Source organism: Coptis chinensis, chromosome 4, assembly GCF_015680905.1.
Source record: "Coptis chinensis isolate HL-2020 chromosome 4, ASM1568090v1, whole genome shotgun sequence".
NCBI classification, from domain to species: Eukaryota; Viridiplantae; Streptophyta; class Magnoliopsida; order Ranunculales; family Ranunculaceae; genus Coptis; species Coptis chinensis.
Window position 1 is genome coordinate 83412586 of NC_141459.1, and position 19523 is coordinate 83432108.

General features: G+C 37.0%; 2 protein-coding genes and 1 pseudogene across 2 annotated transcripts; 2 read left to right on the top strand and 1 right to left on the bottom strand.

The window, feature by feature from the left end:
• Nucleotides 1-21: 21 nt before the first annotated feature.
• LOC147505182 (serpin-Z4-like) lies at nucleotides 22-926 on the top strand (annotated as a pseudogene).
• A 3341-nt stretch (nucleotides 927-4267) lies between these two features.
• Nucleotides 4268-6236, top strand: LOC147505183 (Fasciclin-like arabinogalactan family protein). The gene has a single exon (XM_086557752.1). It carries the CDS (start codon nucleotides 4359-4361, stop codon nucleotides 6027-6029), a length of 1671 nt encoding a protein of 556 aa, XP_086413878.1. The 5' UTR covers nucleotides 4268-4358; the 3' UTR covers nucleotides 6030-6236.
• Nucleotides 6237-6671: 435 nt separating this feature from the next.
• On the bottom strand, nucleotides 6672-19026 carry LOC147505184 (putative bifunctional methylthioribulose-1-phosphate dehydratase/enolase-phosphatase E1 1). The gene is made up of 12 exons (XM_086557753.1): nucleotides 18414-19026; nucleotides 18193-18329; nucleotides 18010-18105; nucleotides 17255-17374; nucleotides 15163-15252; nucleotides 13975-14157; nucleotides 13571-13726; nucleotides 11881-12027; nucleotides 11691-11792; nucleotides 9167-9276; nucleotides 8951-9069; nucleotides 6672-6952 (listed from the first exon to the last, which is right to left on the bottom strand). Exons 1-12 carry the CDS (start codon nucleotides 18622-18624, stop codon nucleotides 6861-6863), a joined length of 1563 nt encoding a protein of 520 aa, XP_086413879.1. The 5' UTR covers nucleotides 18625-19026; the 3' UTR covers nucleotides 6672-6860.
• Nucleotides 19027-19523: the final 497 nt, after the last annotated feature.

A 19523-nucleotide genomic window follows, 5' to 3' on the forward strand; every position in this document is an offset into this window, starting at 1 on the left:
CAACACGGAGGAACAAATGTAAAAATGGATATCAAGGACTCAATTTTTCTCCTTGAAGGAGACTTTGATGAAGTTCCCTACGTGACTAGCGCCACAGCACAACTCATCAATACTTTCAAAGATTTGAAAGTGCTAAGGATTCCTTTTCGCTTTAAAACCTTATCTATGTACATTCTTCTTCCCAACAATGGAGACAAGCTCTGGTCTCTTATTGAGAGGGTGGATTCTGATCCATGGTTCTTGAAAAGATGTCTTTGTCCAAATACAGATGCAGTTAGTATGGGGAGTTCATGGTACCCAAATTCAAGATCGAATATGCGGTGGCATCTCCTATGATTCTTCGTGGCTTAAAATTAAAACCGCGCTCTACTCTGATAGCAGATTCGAATGCGTTCTTTGACGAACTAAAGACATCTGTGCCCGAGCCGCATGTGGATGAGGTCGATTTTGTGGCAGATCATCCCTTTATGTTCATGATTAGGCACGAGAAAAGTGGGAAGGTAGTGCTTATGGGACATGTCCTACATCCTTTAGAGAAACAAGAGGCGCTCCCATGGATACCACATGAATGGGACAAGAATACTATTTCCATAAGAATTTTCTAACCTTGGATATGATGCAAGCAATGTGGCAATATGCGCTCGACATTCTCTTTTCATATGCATGTATGCTTGCAATTGACATCTAGCTCACAAATTGTTTCTTTTGATCTTGAGGTGCAAGCAGTACTCAATCATCCTGAATTGATGGAAGTGTTAAATCAAAATCCCAGTTTTGCTGCTTCTACCGACCAGTGGTTTTGAATGATGGGTGGTCTGAATGATAAGGAGATAAATCAAACGTATGTGAAGGTAAGCTTTTTCCTCTCCTCTTTTTCTGTTGAAATTGTCAAATCTTTTGAAGTGTGTGTTCGTAGCATATGAGAAGAGGCAATGTGAAATTAGAGCTTGCACATTTATAACTATTTCGTTATTTTTTTTTTTTTTTTGTGGTGTAAGCTTTTAGAACTAGCTGCTTAGTTTGGATTAAGGAGGGGATGCTCTCAGTCGGAATTGGAGATGGCACACTTATTGCTTTGCTTGCGACATGGGCCAAATAAGTCGTTAAATTTTATTGATCGATACGAGTTCTTGGACTATCGTGATCTTGATTTGGTCAAGGATCAGGCACGGATCTCGGCTCTATTGCTCTATCGATTGTTGCAGAAAGCTTATTCAAGTAATGGCTACAATCATGGGGGAGGAAGTCGCAGAAAGGCACAGGCAGAAAACTGTTGCTGCATAAGCAAAAACATTGAAGGTTATAATCCAAGTCTTAGTGTCCATTGCGAGAAAAAATGAATATATCAACATTGGATGTCATTAGTAATTTTAAACCTACTGGGGCGAACCAAAGTAGTAAGTCGGCTCCATCAAATTATAGTCTTAGCAACACCAAATTGCTTGAGAAGAAATCCTCAATGGCTGCAATAGCAGCTGGAGCAGCAACAGCTTTCCGTGAAAGGTTTTGCAGAGATATAGTTATTATCGCAAACATGCTATCAAAAGCCAATTTTAACCATTAAATTCGTGAAGTATGAGGCAATCGAAATGCTGCTGATGGGATTAGCCACCGGTGTTCGTGTTCCACCCCTTGAAGAGACCTCTTTTGTACAAAAGGTTATTTCTAGGATATTTTGTTCACCTACCTCGTATGTATTTATGTAGTTAGTTTCTTTGCAACCGTTTTATGTTATAAGATGTTCTCATTCTCTATTTCTTATGAATACCTGTGGTTGTAAAGTTACCTCGCCAAGTCATCATCAGTTACACTGTTAGTTACTTAGTTTGCTTCACTCTCTCTTTATCCATTTGATGTCCTCATCTATTTTTTATTGTTGTTTGCATCACTGTCATTGTTATTATATATCAATTTTTGGTGCATCAAACTTTTTATTAATAGAAATTGTCCTAGGAAGCCTGCTCCGCATTCTTTTTCTATATAATGGTTACGTGGGTTTGCCTACAGGGGGGAGATAGATTCCATGAATACATGATGCAGTGGCACCAGTTGTGCTTGAGCTAATGGCCTGCATTCTGCTTTTCAGGTTAGATGTGTGAGAATGCTCTCAGGAGAGCACGACCTTATGTCGTCCCATGATGGATGTGTAAAAATGTGAGTAATGACTATATTTACAGGTTTTGTGAATTTTATGATCAAAATTCTTTTAGGTCACGCAAGGATAGTTTTTGGGGTTTGGTTTTTGGTTCCATCAATGGGCTATATTGAAAGACAACCTAAGTAAATGGAATCTCTACCTTTCAGTGTTAGAAGGTACTTTACCTATGACTATATTTGACTCTCACGGTTTATATATCTGTATTTTGTTGCATTGAATTAAAATCTTAAAATGCATTTACCTATGACCTGAATTATTTCAAATGCTATTTTTCATTACTTGAAACTAATTATATGCACTGATGTCGGAAATCATGTGAAATGCTTTGTTGTCTCCATTAAAACCTTAATCACTCTCACTCTCCAATAATTAATTTATCAGCTAATGTATTGAAAAGCTAAGGATTCATTTACATTTGCTTACAAGGTTCAAGATTTTTTGACGGAAACTTTGGGGTTTTTATTAAACCATATCAAACTCTGCTTTCTATACTTTTCGCAGCTTTCTCTTCTACTTTTTGGTCTCTTGACACACTAGTTCTGCCGCTCTATTTACACTAAATCAGGTATGGTTTTTCCTTTTCCTTTTTCTCATTATTGTTGTTTTCAATTTCTCTCTATTATTAATTTATGCATTCATTTTTCTTTTGAACTGATATTGTATCTAATTTCGATGCTTCCTTTTGGAAAATCCAATATATCCATGTATGACTCCCTCTCTCACCATTGTATACCTTTTAGAGAGGTGGTTGTGTCATATTAATCCCATAGCTAGCATTTTTTTTTCAAACATTTGATATCTAATAAGAAAGTTATAGAGAAAGATATCAAATAAGTTGTACTACATACTTTGTTCGTACATTTAATGGTATTCAATCAAATTTTAAGACATTTGAGTACTTTCATCATCAACTATTAATGTAGTAAGCCCGGCGAATGTCAGGCAAATTATCTAGTATATATCTAAATATTTGGAATTCATTTTTTTTTTGTAATTAGTATTAGAATTTACAAAAAGTTGGAGACTCTGTAAAGCCTTGTAAAATAGAGCAAAGAAGGTATAACTATAATATATATCTAAAGATTTTCTGATAGCTTTCATTTCAAGGCTCACTGATAGCTTTCATTTCAAGGCTCACACAACTCGTTCAATGTCAATCTTATTGCCAATTCATCTATAAGACTAGCACAGTTGCACAGGCACACAACATTGTCTTTAGTCTTAGTTGCACTCTACATCGACAGAAGTCAAAAGTGCAACTTTTTCTTGGTAGCAATTTATCAAAACAAAGAATGGCTCTGCCATATAGCTAGCAGACTTTGGAACACAGAGCTAAAGATATATACTATAATCACTTAGGCAGAGATATAAATGGTAACAAAATAAGGTTGTAAGAGTATAAAATAAAAATACATCAATAAGAGCATTCCCAATGCACGTAAGAGTTTTTCACCTCCACATAAGCTCAATTTCCCTTGTTTTCTACCGTTTTGGTGAAAAGCAAGGTGAGGTTGTCCAATGCAAAGGTGAGTTTGAATCTCGGACGGAATATTTGATTCCGTTTGAATGTAAAAATCGAAAAAACGCGTCGGAGGGAATGAAACATCCCGTTTGAAGTTTTAAAAAAAAAAACGAAAAAAACACGCAAGACGGAATGAAACATCCCGTCCGAAGTTCACAACTCAGCTAGTTTTTCGGTAGCAACTCCTACTCTGGTTTTCACTTAGTCACAACTGACCGACTTTGTCACCCTTGAACGGTGAAAATTGTCAATTTCCCTCCATAGTGAGTTAGTGACTGTGATTGGGAATGCTCTAAAGGAATTTCCACTGGAATAGCAGCTAAAGATCAATCAATAAAGGTACACAAAGAAATGGTAACAAAATGGATTTCAATTAATTGAAGTTAAGAACTAAAATCTCAGTGGCAATCGTACAGAACCAGAAAAAATGGGTGAAAGTCAGTATGTAGTAGTAGTCTCTGAAATGGGCGATAACGTCAGGTCTCAATAAGTTCTTGTGATGCGCATACAGTTAGTAGACATAACACGTGTCAGCAGATCCGCACGTTTGGAGGGCTGCATGCACGTCCTATAAAAGGATTGGTTTCTCGTCATACCTCCTCAACAAACACCATAAACTTCAAAAAAGAGCCACCCGCTCAAGAAACCAAAACACACACACCAAGAAAATCAAGAAAAATGGCTTCGTCTCCAAGCCTCCTAGCTTTCTGTCTTCTCCTTTTCTTCATCATCTTCTTCTCTCTCTTCACCAAAACTAGCTCCATCCCCGAATCAGAACTCCAACTCTCCCTCGCTGCACTTCGTTCCAAAGGTTACAATCTCTTTGGCAACGCAATAACCATCTCAGACATTCATTACCAACTTCTCAACACCTCTTCTAACTCAACATACACATTCTTTGCACCAAAAGATTCATCCCTTTTCTCTCTTGACATGGTCGCACCCGCTTCTTTATACGTTTCCACTCTTCGTTACCATGTCGTTCTTGGTCGTTACTCGTTTTCTGATCTTCAGGCACTTGGTAGCTCTAACTCTACTTTGCCAACTTTGTTAAACGATCACGAAGTTGGTATTAGTAGTAATAGTGATCAAAAAATGAACGAGTCTGGTGATGTGGGTATGATTACAGTTGATGATATTGATGTTGTAGTTCCTGGTTTGTTTGTTAGCCAGAATCTTGCCGTGCATGGGTTAAATGGTATTCTTGATCACCGTTTACGAAATGGGTCGACGTCGAAACACCAAGAATTTGAGGAGATGAATGTTTCCATCAGCTTTAATAATCCTTCTCCTGCTCCTGCACCTGTTCTTGATGGAATGCCACCGGAATCTCATGATATTTCACCGTTTTCACCGATGTCATTATCACCGGAATTTCTAGCTCCAGTTACGAGTTCGATGAGTCCTTCTGAGTATGGTTCATTTTCTCCAACAGAAGTGCCAATGGTAAATGCGCCTGAAGCTCATCTTGGTGAAATGCCGATTGAGTTTCATGATATCTTGTTCTTACCGCCGGTAATTAGTGGTATGCCAACTTTACCACCGACATCTTCTGATATGTCGGTATTTGATCAAAGAATGGAGAAGGTATCGGCAAGAAGGAATGTTCCGATAAATAAGGTTAGTCTTTCCCCGGAATCCGAAGCTGGTATGGGTAGAATTGCGCTGGCATTTCATGGTACGCCATCTTTACCTCCGGAATTTCATAATATGCCATCTATGCCGCCTGAAATTGTAGCTCCTGTAATGAATTCAGTTGATGTAATGCCACCTGAATCTCAAGAAATGTCGTTGTTCCCAATGGAATTTCATGATACGACGTTGTTTCCACCTGAAATGTCAGTTCCAGTTATGAATATGCCGCCAGAATCTCAAGAAATGTCGTTGTTCCCAATGGAATTCAGTGATACGACGTCTTTACCACCTGAAATGTCAGTTCCAGTTATGAATATGCCGCCAGAATCTCAAGAAATGTCATTGTTCCCGATGGAATTCCGTGATGTGGCGTCGTTGCCACCTGAAATTTCAGTTCCAGTTATGAATATGCCGCCGGAATATAATTTTCCGGCACTTTCTCCAGCAGAAGTGCCAATGTTTCATGCTCCAGTACCGGGTCCGGTGAATAACTTTGATGGGCTTTCTTGGTCGGGTTTGGAAACAGGTCTGGGTAAAGGTGTTGGAGGAACCACCAAGTCGGGGCCCCGAGTAAAAGGTCGACGTGCGAATGAATTGGATCTTCTAGCAATTGCACCTGTCCACTTTTGGTCTTCAACTGGAATTGCAGTGAACGGCAGAGATCTGTGGCACCTGGAATTTTGTAAGGCATCTGTATCATCTCGATGTATATAAGGTGTCCAGGTCACAGATATGTATGATCGTCTTTTTTTGTTAGTTCTGTCCATTTTTCTCTTCCGTTTAGTAGTTGATTTGTACTGGTTGGAAGTTTGGAACCATTGTAGCAACTGCTTGTTGCATACTGAATGTAATTGGTTGATTTTTTTTGTTGTAAGATATATTACTAGTGTGAGCTACTTATGGTTAATGATTGTTTTAGCATTTCTACATTTTAGAGTAGATTGAATTCAAAAGAGTTGCAATGTGTTTTAAGTTGCTGAGATTAATCTGAATTATATACCTGTAGGCTGTAGCCAAGTCTTGAGTTCCTTAAGACAGCTTAATATGTCTACACCTTCCCAGACACAATGTTCAGCCTCGAGGTTTTATTATTCCTTTGGGAATCTATTCTGCTTATATACATCCTACTGTAAAGAACAACTGGTAAGCTGGTAGCAGCGCAACTCGGCAAAACTTCTTGTGGTTACATTTACATCTTCGACTGTCAGTTCATATCGAGGGCGGCAAAATGATCTAAAGTATTTATTTTAGGGTTTTACTGGATCATCCCTGAATAACCCTCTGGAAACATACCCAATCTTCCCAGTTGAGAATAAACGCTTTAAAACACTGAAATTGTGATTGTGGAATAGAACAAAACATCAAAATGGAATTTATTCAGATAAAAATGACTTGGCTACATACAAACTTTGTCCTTTATAACTTATTTTTACCATTCCAGAGTGTTACAAAGTTAGTACAATTTGAATACTTCCTGGTTTTATAGATTCATTCTCTTTGATCAAGCCAAAGCCAAGAATAATGATACAAAGAGCACATCTATTTTTAAATATCTGAAAAGGATTTAACTGTTTTAAACTCATGCTTCTCCGGGAGAGGTGCATTCCCTGGTCGGACAGAAATGATCACTTCCAAACCTGCGAGACAAATTTGTTTTGTTATGTCAGCAGTGAGCAGGCAGACAACAATAGCAAAATAGAACATGTATTAGTCTATAAGTTTGCTAAACCAGAAAGAACAAGAATATTTAAGTGAAATAAGGCAGTAACTAATGCACCCGAAAAAGTTAGAACCAAGCGCAAAAAAATAGGAAAAAAGTGTGGGAATGTGAGAACAGTGTCGATTGCATATTTCAAAATATTCCTCCTAGATGATATGCACATAATAACTGCTTATCTGTAAAAACAGTGTATCCAGAAATGTCAGATGTAAAACGCCAATGAGAGGCTGTATTCAATTGAACATTTTCAATTGGTACAATATTTCACTAGTATCAAAACAGCTTTGTTTCTTTTGAGCCCCCCTCCATTTGTCCAGATTCCAAAAGTAGTATGTCTCAAAGAGCATACCAATTGTAATCAGAGACCAAGCTTACAGGTGCTACTTCTTGTGTGCAAAAGCAGTAAAGAAATTCAAACCTCTTCGAAGACCAACCATGGTTTCATTTTATTATTTTAAGAATTTGTCATGGTGAATAAAATATTTCAAGGAAGCAGGCTTTTTTAATTGTGGTTTCACTCCAAGTTGGGCAAAATAGTTTAGGTTCAAGACCCGTGAAAGATGTCAATGGCGTTAAGCTGGTGTCCACCAACTAGATAAACCATGAAATTAGCTAAAATACATCTTTACGAATCCTTTTTTTGGCCATACTTGTTGAGCGAACTCGGAGATATCCCACCAGGCAGCAATTTGCCATGTCAACGTCTACTTCCCTAGCTTTGTCATCCTCCAAACACTGAGGTATATCTCGATCCACATGGGGATGTGCTTCTTATCACATGTTAGATCACACTTCTTCCTTTGCATTTCTACGTTCATCCATGCACATTATCTACACATGTGACTGGTGAAGGCACACTCATGCAACTAGCATGTGTTAGTTCATTATTTATCCTACTTGTCTAATTTTAGTGTCTATTCTATATCAAACTTTGGATTTGATTGCTGTTGGTCAACTATGTGAGATTGGATACATCTATCTCACTTCTTGTCAGAAAAAGCTTATGTTTTCAATATCTGCGGGTTCTAGATGGAACATTTCCTAGTTGATCTTTCTTCTTTTCAGTTGGGTCCTAGTTCATCTAGCTTTTATTAATGACATTCTCGACCTAGGCATGTCTGTATTTTCATTTGAGATAGACTGTAACCTAGCAGCACATCACCTCGAGCATGGCACTATCACCTTACCCTTCCTTTCTTCTCAGCTTGCAGACTTCTTCATGAAGTCTCGCACCACTCATCCCTTCCACTTTCTCCTTGGTAACTTTTGAAGCTTCTATGTTGCATCATGAGTTTGACATTTCCGTACCAGACATAGAAATGACGTTAAGCTTTAGTTATTAAAAGACAAAAGGGTATTTTAGTTACATCATCTACAAGGCTGTATAGACCCACATCAAACTTTCTTGTAAATAACCGTTTTCTTAATTAAATAAACACCACTTTTCTTCTTCTATGCTGCTTATCAGTATCCTATTGTGAATGATAGCAGGGACAAAAAATAATAAAACAAAAAGCTTCAAATTGAGTGCGGAAGTGACTCACTTGTAGCTCTCTGGTATAAAATGACAGAAATCACTACCTTTAGTTTAAGTATTTTGGTATACTTAAGAATTTATATTGAGCTGTGGATTTAAATCTTCTACAATATGGACATCCAATTTTAGCATAGGCGGTGAAAAAAGATGACTACAATATGTACTAACTTCAAGAGGATATCAGCCTATCAGGTGTAGTTTATATGTAGGTTCAATTAGATAAAAGATATTAGTCATTGAGCCAGAGACCTGCAGATTGATGTAAGATCACTGTCATCCTATAGGCTAGCTGGAGAAAGAGTTGATACATCATCTCAGATTAAAGTTTTCCAGCTTTGCAAATACATAAAGTTATTCATATGCTAATTTGACATTTACCTGCTTCCTTGGCGGCCACTGCTTCTTGATAGACATCTGTCAAAAATAAGATCTCGGACGGCTTATCTACTCCAAGTGACTGTGAGATCTCAAAATAACTGTGTGCTTCTCTTTTGTTTCTAAGCATATTAACAGAAGATATGATGAATTCATTAATCCTATTTCACAAGTACACGAAATACAGAATGGAGTAGAGAAAAATAATAAGAAACTTACCCTACTGTGGTATCAAAGAAACCACAGATATATTTTCTCAAGTCCCCATAATTTGAATTGCCAAAGATGAGACGCTGAGCCTCCCTGCTACCACTAGAGTAAATATATACCTGTAAGATGAATGAAACACACTAAGTAACTTGCAGAGGATCTTTGCTCATAGAATGTAGGAAAAAAAGGCATGAAATGGAAAGAAGGTAATCAGGTAACTGCTGCTGACTTCCATATATCAAAGTATCAAACATTCTGAATCAATTGAAGGAACAAGTGAGATTGTCTTATATGAGTGCAAGGTGTCTGAAGTGACGCTTATTGAAGCACATGGCATTGTATGGTAATATATTCCATCGCAAACTGAAATATAAGCACTATAAGCTCATCTTTACCTTAGGTTACGTAAGGCATGTTGTTGAACCACTACTTAAAAGTTCTAAGTTCCAACGTTAAGTTGGCATAGGAGATATTACAAAATAAAACTTGTATTATGGGACAATTAATTTGAAGTGATTTTACCAGCCGGAATCATCACTTTCAGCAGAATATAGTAGAATTGTTCAAGGGTGACGCAGATAACAAGCGTTATCGGTGTCCGCAATATTCATAGGACAACAAGATTAGTCATTATAACAACAAGGTAAAAACAAGTTTAAACTTGAAGCATAATTTAAGGAAAAGAAAAGATTAAAAATATAAATAAAAAAAAATATATATATCAGGTCAGGCAATATCATACACATCTACAAGACAATAGCAATGGCAGAGGATGGCACTTGACACTGTTGGATCTTAAACTTGAAAGCCCAAATTACAGAATGAGGTTGAAAAAATCATTTCAGGCACTTCCATTCCAAAATATAGAATGATTACAAAAGTAGCAATTTCAATTCATCTTTTATTGAAGGTAGTCTCTCTAAGTTTCAGCTAATCATCTATCTGAAGAAAACTAGCTACTCCACAGGCAAATAGATTACACAATACTGAGGAATGTTAAACGTCATGATTTCGCTCTTTCACAGTTCTTGCGATCCAATACATTCTTTTCACCTTGTCGCAAATACTCTCTTGTAGGGTTACAGATATGCTGCTCTCACAATGCATAATAAAAATCTCATGAATAATGGGCAGTCTCCCTACCTTGGAAATCATGTCGTAGAGGCAAAACAATCAGAGACATGCAAACAAGGATGTGGTCTTCAATGGAAAAAGTGATTTAAACTTCATACATATATTCCAGCAAAGAATGACCACCAAAAGACTATAAGAAGTCAGTATAGACCTTCCTCATTGGACTTGTAGGAATCACTCTTTTGTAGATAAAGTTCAGTGGTCTACAAGACACTTTTAGGCATCATACTTGAAAGGAAATAATAAAATCGAAAGAATACACAGAAATCACGACAATAGCGATGGGCTTTGCTTAACAAAGTAAGAGCCTGACACACTAACTTAAAATTATTTTCAGAACCTTAGTACAACTAAACTAATCAGAGAAAATTCTCAGTTACGTGGGGTATGCTCTCAAACATCAAAGACAGATGTACTAGTGTGTGTAACCTACAATGCTCTCCAATGTTCCCCTTTACCCAACTGTAGGAGTTGGTATTCCCACTCACACCCAGCAACATACTAAAGTTTGATTATGATGAGAACTTCCATGAAAGTAACCAAAACCAGGAAGACCATAGTGACCTTGGCATATGTGCCTTCGGCTCAGAGGTTGTGCCTTTGTAGTTTTAAGACTACGGCACCAATGGAGTTTACTCAGGTATTTAGGAAATTAATTATTCATCAATTAGCCTGAGGCCTTGTTTCGCTGGAGCAAATCTTGGTTTCTTGTTCCATACTCTTCTATACTTGTGTCCTTGTGGCTAACGGGTCGGATATGGCCAAACCCGAACCTGAATAGTTTTACCATATCCAAACCCGAACCAAACCAAAATGTTCAACCCAAACCCGACAGACCCGAATCCAAACCCAACCCGAATTAAAAAACGGATATGAAAATCGACCCAAACCCGAACTATTCGGGTTTGGGTCCAACCCAACCCGACTCCCTGCCCTACTTGGAACTGATGTGGCTACTTTGGTGGCCAGTAGCAAAAGCGATCGTCATAGAGGAGCAAGCCAATGGGTGACTTGGAGGAATGATTCTTAGGTGACAATTTTTGCTACAGACAAAATTGCTACCCTATTCAATTAGCCTGTGGGGCAATGTGCCCTGTGATTATAGCAACACCAACAACAATAACAACAAGAAGAATAACAAAAACAATAATACTGAACTTAATAACCTTGATGCCAGATATTTTGAGGAAACTAGTAACATTCCTTTTGAGCACTTTGTGTGTAGATGGGAAGATATTTTGACTTGAAAACAGTGTTTTCTGGTTCTTGTGTACATTTGTTGTTGTTCTTTCTTTCAGTTGGTTATCAATGTAAGGATACCTCATCCTACTATTCCTATGTTTTTATATTTTTATATCAATGAAATATCTATTTACCGATCAAAAAAAAAAAAAAAAACCTTGATGCCAGAAGCCTGCCACTTCTCAAGAGCTTCTGGTACATCCTCAAAGACAATTCCTTCCAATTCATTATTCTGGTATCCAGTTCTCCATATATGGCCCTGCACATGGAAAATTACATAAGTAATTAATATATGAGTTGGATTAAAATTGTTTCTGGAATTTACATTTTAGAGTCAGTTTGCTTGCCTGAAGCTGTTTTAGGGCAGTAATTTTCCTGTCAGCCCTGATCATTTCATTCACATTAGATACCAGCGAAGCAACCACCTCTTCTTTCCCCACATCCACAGGGGGTATGGGCAGGTTACCAACCCCTTGTTTAATATCCTCGTCAACCTGTACAATAGTCAAAACAGCATATCATTCATTGTCTCTAGTTTTCATACTGAGAGGTGATGATATTGACTCCTTAACATTAACAGAAAAGGGGCATGTAAACTAGAAAGCAAGTTCTGGGCGAAATGGAAACTCAAATAAAACACATGGTAATAGCAATAAATAACATCAAAGATACTGACGGTTACTAACTTATTATCATCGAACAATCTTAACAATCTTGGAGAGAAGAAACCTTTCCATTTGATTTCCTTTTTCCGTTTGCACCCTAGATAACATTCTTTTTTATGCAACTTTTAACATTTTTATGGTTCTAAACCAACAACGAATATCAGGTAACACTGCTACAGTAAAAGTAACACGTTTCCCAAAAATTACCGGCTTTTGATGGTCAAGACTCTTCTTTTCTTTAGCACATTTCCTTAATGTGGTTCACTAACGACAATTGCTCAATCTATATCTACAACTCCTCAAACATTGGTACTTAAAGTGCCAAAGCTGCATTACATTTAAGGAGTACTCTTTCTATTTGAGATAGCATGTTCTCATTTTTCTTGTTGTTTGTTGCAGAAGAAAGAGAAATGTTAGAACTTACAATAATTTAGCCCCAAACCCATGTCCTCCCCCCCCCCCCCCCGTCTTATTTTTTTCTCCCAGATGATGTGGGAATTGATCCCAATACCACAAGGCCTTAGCCAGCATCCCACTGTACCAAAATGTTACTCACAGTTATGATTATTGCTAATCCTGTTATTACTGTTTCACATTTGTTGCTCAGATGAACTATCCTAAATCAAATTTTAACAATTATAAACTTACTGTGTCAATCTGCATGTAGTTGAAATATGGCTACATTTGGAGTTTAATTTATACTTTTCTGTGTCCAATGGGCTGCTAAAGGTCATATAGCACCCCAAAAACCAAATAATCATTCCAATGGGACTGCTAAAAGGGTCCTAAATTTGGCTGGTGTCATATACCCAACTAAATTTGTGGCCTTGTTTAGCAACTGCCAAAATTATGTTTCGGGAGATAGACGGCACAATTTCTGCCGTTTGTGCATTAAATTTCGACGGACGGCACACAATTTCTGCCGTTTGTGCATTAAATTTCGACGGACGGCAGAAATTGTGCCATCTGTCCAATAAAATTCGACTTAAACTTGCAACTAATAGACGGACGGCAGAGTTTCTGCTGTATGTATGCCTTTACCACTTCAAAATAAGAAACCACCATTGTAAAGGTTTTTGTGCTTTGCGACTGCCAAATTTGACACTCCTACCAAAAGGCCAAAAACACTGACGTGGCATCCTTTAGCCGCCCCTTTTAGCAGGTTCCCATTGGATTTGCTCTAAAGTTGTGCGAAAGAAGGCCGAAGCTAATTAAGGTTGTATAGTCTTTTCTCTCTTCTTCTCTTATTCAGTAACTAAACTATAATTTTTACTATTTCTATAATAAATAAATGAACAAGTAGCAGTGTAGCACGGAATAAATACTTTTGCATCTTACTGCACTTGCCACACCAAAAAGTCACAAATCTTACTTGAGCACGCAGCAACTTTATATCCTCCTGTGTTTCTTTCGTTTCATATGTTACAGTTAAATGCTTCCCAACATTATTTCGCGCATAAGGAAAAAGAACATCAGTAACAAAAGATATTGGAGTCGTAGTGCCCTCAATGTCCAGAAGAATGCATCTCTGTAATATAGCAAGACGAACAAAATGAAATAATCAAAAGGAAAAATATATACATATATCATATATGTCAGTGTGTGTCACGAGCTTGCCTGCCTACGACACAAGTCTGCACCCAAAAACCAGTTCATATATATAATAATACCATAGACAGCTGAAGTTGTCATAGGAAGCTTGGAATAATACTGAAAAGAACTATTCCTCGAGAACCTGACTATGAAATTTCCTAACATAAAACTTCAAGAACTAACCTTTGATGGCTCATGTTTGTGGAATCCATTTGGAACTCCTATCTCTGACCTCCTGCTTATATTTGTATCACCATTCAAAGAATTTTTGACATGATTAATCGGGCCATGAGTTGGAGTTGACCAATCCAAGCCCATCTGAAAGAGTTTGATAGCGGCCTCAAAAAGATAATGATAGCATTCAGCCTGATTACCAATTAGAAATTACCAATGCCGTCAAATTTTTAGAAACAAGAGATAAATAAGACTACAAAGGTCCATAGAGTTGGCTATACTTTGATTGCTTTAAGCTTAGAATCTAATTCATGTATAAAATTTTCTATAATAAGTTAATAACCATATACTTAACTTGCTGATGAAAATACGCACTCCGCCTGGATCTATTTTCCTAATATCTATCTAACTATTTATGAATTCTGTTGGGAGTGAACGAGTGATTCATGTAACGTGCAGTCAGACACACCCACATAGGTCAGAATTAACACCAAATTTATGTGTTTGGCTATTCAACCAATGCCAGAGTTTCAAAATGAATCCTTTTTTGGTGAGGTCTATACAGATCATGCCACCCCGGCTGAAAAACTTGGCCACTTCTAAAATTCTTAAACTTTAAAAATATTGTCTTTAAATCAATAGTAAAAGTTGCAGAACAATTCATTTTTTCCGGGGGTGATCCATTCAGCTAGGAGTATATTTTCACAAATATTCACCGATTCAAAAGGTTTAAAGTTAAAATGTTTCAAATAACCTGGGGTATAAACATCAAGTCACGTTTGGGTGAGAATGTTTCTTGACAAGGTTTAAATGCTTCAAATAACCTGAGGTTTACTCTTAACCCATGTGTTTGAACTTTAAAGGGGTGGTCAAATCAGTAAACCTTCTCCCTCCTTTATCTTTTTCCCTATATATACACTTCTTAATCACATAACCAGAATGGCTGAATGTCAAGACACTTTGTACACTTAGCCACTCAAGTAACACAAGTAATTAGAAAAATTGAAAAGAACAGTTAAAAGGAAACTAGGAAAGTTTGTAGTTCAAGAAGACTTTGAGATGTTGAAAACATCAATAGTTTTCTCTCTAATTATTTAATTTATCGAGAGAAAACAGAAAACAGATATGAAATCACTTGTCGCATAGAATTGGTAAGAAACTGTGAGAACCCTTGGTAATATGGAGTAAAACACTAACCTGAGTCTTAGCACTGATCCATGAGTCTCCCCATACATATATCCCATGGTTGCGAACAAGCACCGCAGTTGCTTTTGGGTAGGACTTAATCTGTAAATAATTAAGGAAAGTACGTTACGAGTAATCCTCATGATAAAATTTCAAATGATGCATTATTTCCAGAAAGAATGATCAGAACATAGGAAAAACAAATGGGTTATTCGTACAATATGGAAATTAACAATGAAAAACCTTTTTGATTAACTTATAGTCGTGTATAATAAAACAAATGGGTTATTCCTACGATGTGGAAATTAACAATGAAAAACCTTTTTAATTAACTTATAGTTGTGTAAAATACTATCTTTAGCATTTAGCTGCATGAGCAGGAAATCACTTCCAAATGGGAAATTGATTAAAGTTTCACGTGAAGTATATATTGGAGCTTGAGAAAGTAATCTCAAGATTGGGAACACTCAAAGGGTGCAGCCATGACAAACCTGACATTGAATTAAGATGCACTGAAAGCGTAAAATAAACAGTATAAAGAATAATAACCATGGACCTTCTTTTCTTTCAAGATGGCTACAGTAGTTCATATGTTCCCGACCGATTGATTCATAATTATGATTTGATCATCTTTTACACATTCGATGTTGGGGCCTTTGAGCACAACCGTACATCTCACATTCTCACCACCATCGATATTGTGCCAACTCAACCACCGTTAGTCCATAGTCAGTGGTTTGAGCTTTATCCGCACAGAAGAGACTCCATGTACTGAGTTAAAGTTTACTATTGTTGATGGAGAAGAAATTTTGGAGAAAAAAGAGAGGATACAGCCATAGTTAGTTTCGGCCTTGTATCATTCAAAATATATAAGAAAATAACAGGGTTTTACATAATAGAAACTTCCTAAAACATTCGAGATGATCTCCACATTGCACCAGAATCCAAGGATCTTCAATCATTTATCACGTTGACTTATCCATGTTTAAATACTTTCCTTTGCTATCTCGAGGAAACATCCACAACCCTCGAGCAGCTACTACGATGTACATGGTGTTCCCTCAAAAAGATCGTCTAACTTGCAGCAACATCTCAAAGTACCTTTCTTTGCTATCTCAATGAAACATCCACAACCCTCAAGCAGTTACTATGGTACACATGGTGTTCCCTCACCTGCTCCACCACAAAGATAATCTAACTTGTGGCAACATCTCAAAGTACACCCTCTTGAGAAGCTATTACAACACTCACTAGCACAGGATCCAGTATATGAGGCCCCTTTTTACGCCAACTTCACTTGAGCAGAAACCCTTTGCTTTGCTCCACCTTGCATGGTGGCCCACACATGGCATCAATAGATCTCACTAGCACTGATATGGTCCCCCAACTTCCCCACCACTGGGACTCATCCATGGTGCAGAGTTTTATCTGAAAAAGCCTTACATCCACACTTATATCTGAGTAGATGATCTCGTACCAATGTCGAACAAACTTCAATGTGCACACCCAAGTAATTTAGACCATGATATGTGTTTTCATGATTAAGATCTAACTATTATTTGTTCAGAAATAATCACTAACTTAAAAGGATTGTGTTAGAACGTTGCAAACATACACAACCATGTAAAGTTTCTACTTTCTAGTATCTAAAAGGAAAGCTATCTTAATTTCCTTTTAGCTACTCTTAAAGGAAAACTTTGTAGTTAGCTACTCTTAATTTCTCACTAAGGGCTAGCTATCTTATTTGTAATACTCTTATTATTATTGGGAATGAAATTTAACTTTTACAGATAAAAAAAACAAAGGTATCTAAAAGAAAAGAAATAGCTTCCATGTCACTGAAAGCGTACCGCAGAATACACGTGAAAAGACACAATATGTACTTTTAGTATTGTGAATCGTAATGCAAGAACGAAGCATCGACATGAGATCAAGACAACAAACTTTGGTTGACAAGCAACAGAAGAAAATAGCACAAAAGAACAATAAAAAACATCAGAAAAAATTTAAGGGCTTGAGACACTTGTAACCCATTCATACACCATACTGTCAACTATATACACTCCAAAATCAAAATGCACAAGGAACACATAAAAACAATTACCGCTTCAGAAAGAGATTCTGTCAGTTCTGCCTCATGAGCTGTATTCTCTATTATTGGGATAACAAGCTCGTCATAATAACCATGCCCTTGAATACCCTTTATCATCTCCATATGAGTGATCTGCAAATTTTAGAATGTGAAAATTCACGGTAAGCAACTAAAATTTGCAACCACAAAAAGATCGAGAATATGCAGATATTCTTAAATAAATAAATAAAAGATCGTATCAGAGAGTAAAGCATTTTATAAGCATAAATGCTGGTCAAAGATGAACACAAGTTGTTAACCATGACAACATGATAAAATGTCAATAACCTCTCTTTTGATGCCATAGAATTTCAGAACCAGTAAGAAAAGACTAAACTAAAGGTATCGGCACAAGTGTATATTTCCCACCCTAATTTGATGTGAATACTAGTTAGAGGGATGTATTTCAATTCATCAAGTTATTTCTAAAATAATTTCTGGAAATCACCAAAAGAAACAGACAAACTAAATCGCTTTAGTACTCTAATGAGCTTCCTCAGTGCATTAGTATGTACATACAGTATATTGTAGTAGACGTTTTCAAACAAATCCCCTTCTTTGGGCCAAAACTGTTTAAAAAAAAATAGTATTCTATGTAGCATCCAAGTCTTACTTAAACTGTCCATGTCAACAAAAAGAAACTAACGTTAAGGAAGTAGTAGTTATAGTAAGCACAATATGTTTGAGCTAAATAAGAGTGAGTATAATCAATATTCAAAAACATTTACTCGAAATTCCTTTGCGCCGGGACAAAGCAAGGTTGCAAGGCAAGACTCCATCCCATGACTGTGTATAACTGCCCCAGCATTTCTCATCTGATAAGCCTAGTAAGAGTATACAAAAAAGTGTAACTCAGTAACCAAACCATAAAGCCAAAACAAAAAACAAAAACAAAAATAAAAAATGCAGACCTTCATAAAAAGTGAAGCACAATCCGTACACTTGGGAGGTTTATTAGGATAAGGCTTAGGAGAAGGTGTAAACAAAACAGAGCCATTTGAGTCAAGTAAATACATATCTTCAGGAACCATTCTTTCCTTCTGTACACCTATTATATCAAACAAACTGAATCAACCAATGAAAAAAGAGTTCAAATATCAAGAAACAAAACAAAGGAGATGTTGTAATGTACCTGAAGGGGACATGATAATGAGCTGTTGAGACTTGGGTATATTTTCATCATGAACTTTAATGGTAATACTGCCACCAGTACCAGAAACCCAACCAAGTGTATAAAAGTGTCTACAGAGTTCTGATACCAACTCTCTTGTTGAGTTCACTACTTTGCTTTCTATGTATGCTTGTGATGACACACCACCTTCATTCCCAGAAAAAGATTCCATCTTTTTTCTTTTTTGTGTTTTGAGGATGGAGCTTAGAACATAAGCTAACTTGACAGAGATAGTTGAAAAAATTAAAAAATGATTGAGGCATTAATCATGCTTAGTTTATTGGGCTTGGTACAAGGCCCAATAGCCTAACACTAATGGGTTTTCATTTCGGGCTTTAGGATTTAAAATGAAGCCCGTAGCCTATGCTGAAAGCCGACCCTAATAAAGGGCTGAGTTTGGGTCGGGTTTGGCTAAATTTCATCTCCTTTGGGCTTTGGCAACTTGGCAGTACGATCGTGGCATTTAAAGCTTTTTGTTTAATTTATTTAAAAGAATTTAAGAACAGATAGAGACATGTAGAAGAAAATCATGCACTTCTCAAACTTTAGGACCCATCAAATTAGTTTACTATATGAAGGTTTAACCTGTATGTTGTGGAATTTCATGTTATCAAGCGTTGTCGGCAGATGGCGAGATGAGCGAGCACAATAGAAGTCTCTATTGTCCTTAAAGCAGACTAGTCTCTGGTTGATTAGACCTTCTAGTCGATGTGGCATAATGCAATTGAGATGTCTTAATCTTGATGTCGGTATAACCTTGTGTGTCATCCTTTGTCCCCATGACGCCATGAGTATGGTCAATGATAAGTTCAAGGAAACCGTGCAAAAGATGAGAAGAATTAAGAATTAACTGTAAAAATGACGCGATCTCCTAATTGAATTGACAATTTTTTGGATAGTACGTGATGAGAGAAATGAAAAAAACGAGCCAAGTTGTCTTATCCTCTTATTAGAAGTCTTAAATCACGCAAACGAGACTTCAAGCTTTCATGGTAATCCATGTTTAAGGAAATATTGTGTGTTAAAATTTTACAAAAACTAATGAGTCAGGATTTAAAGAGGGTAACTCTA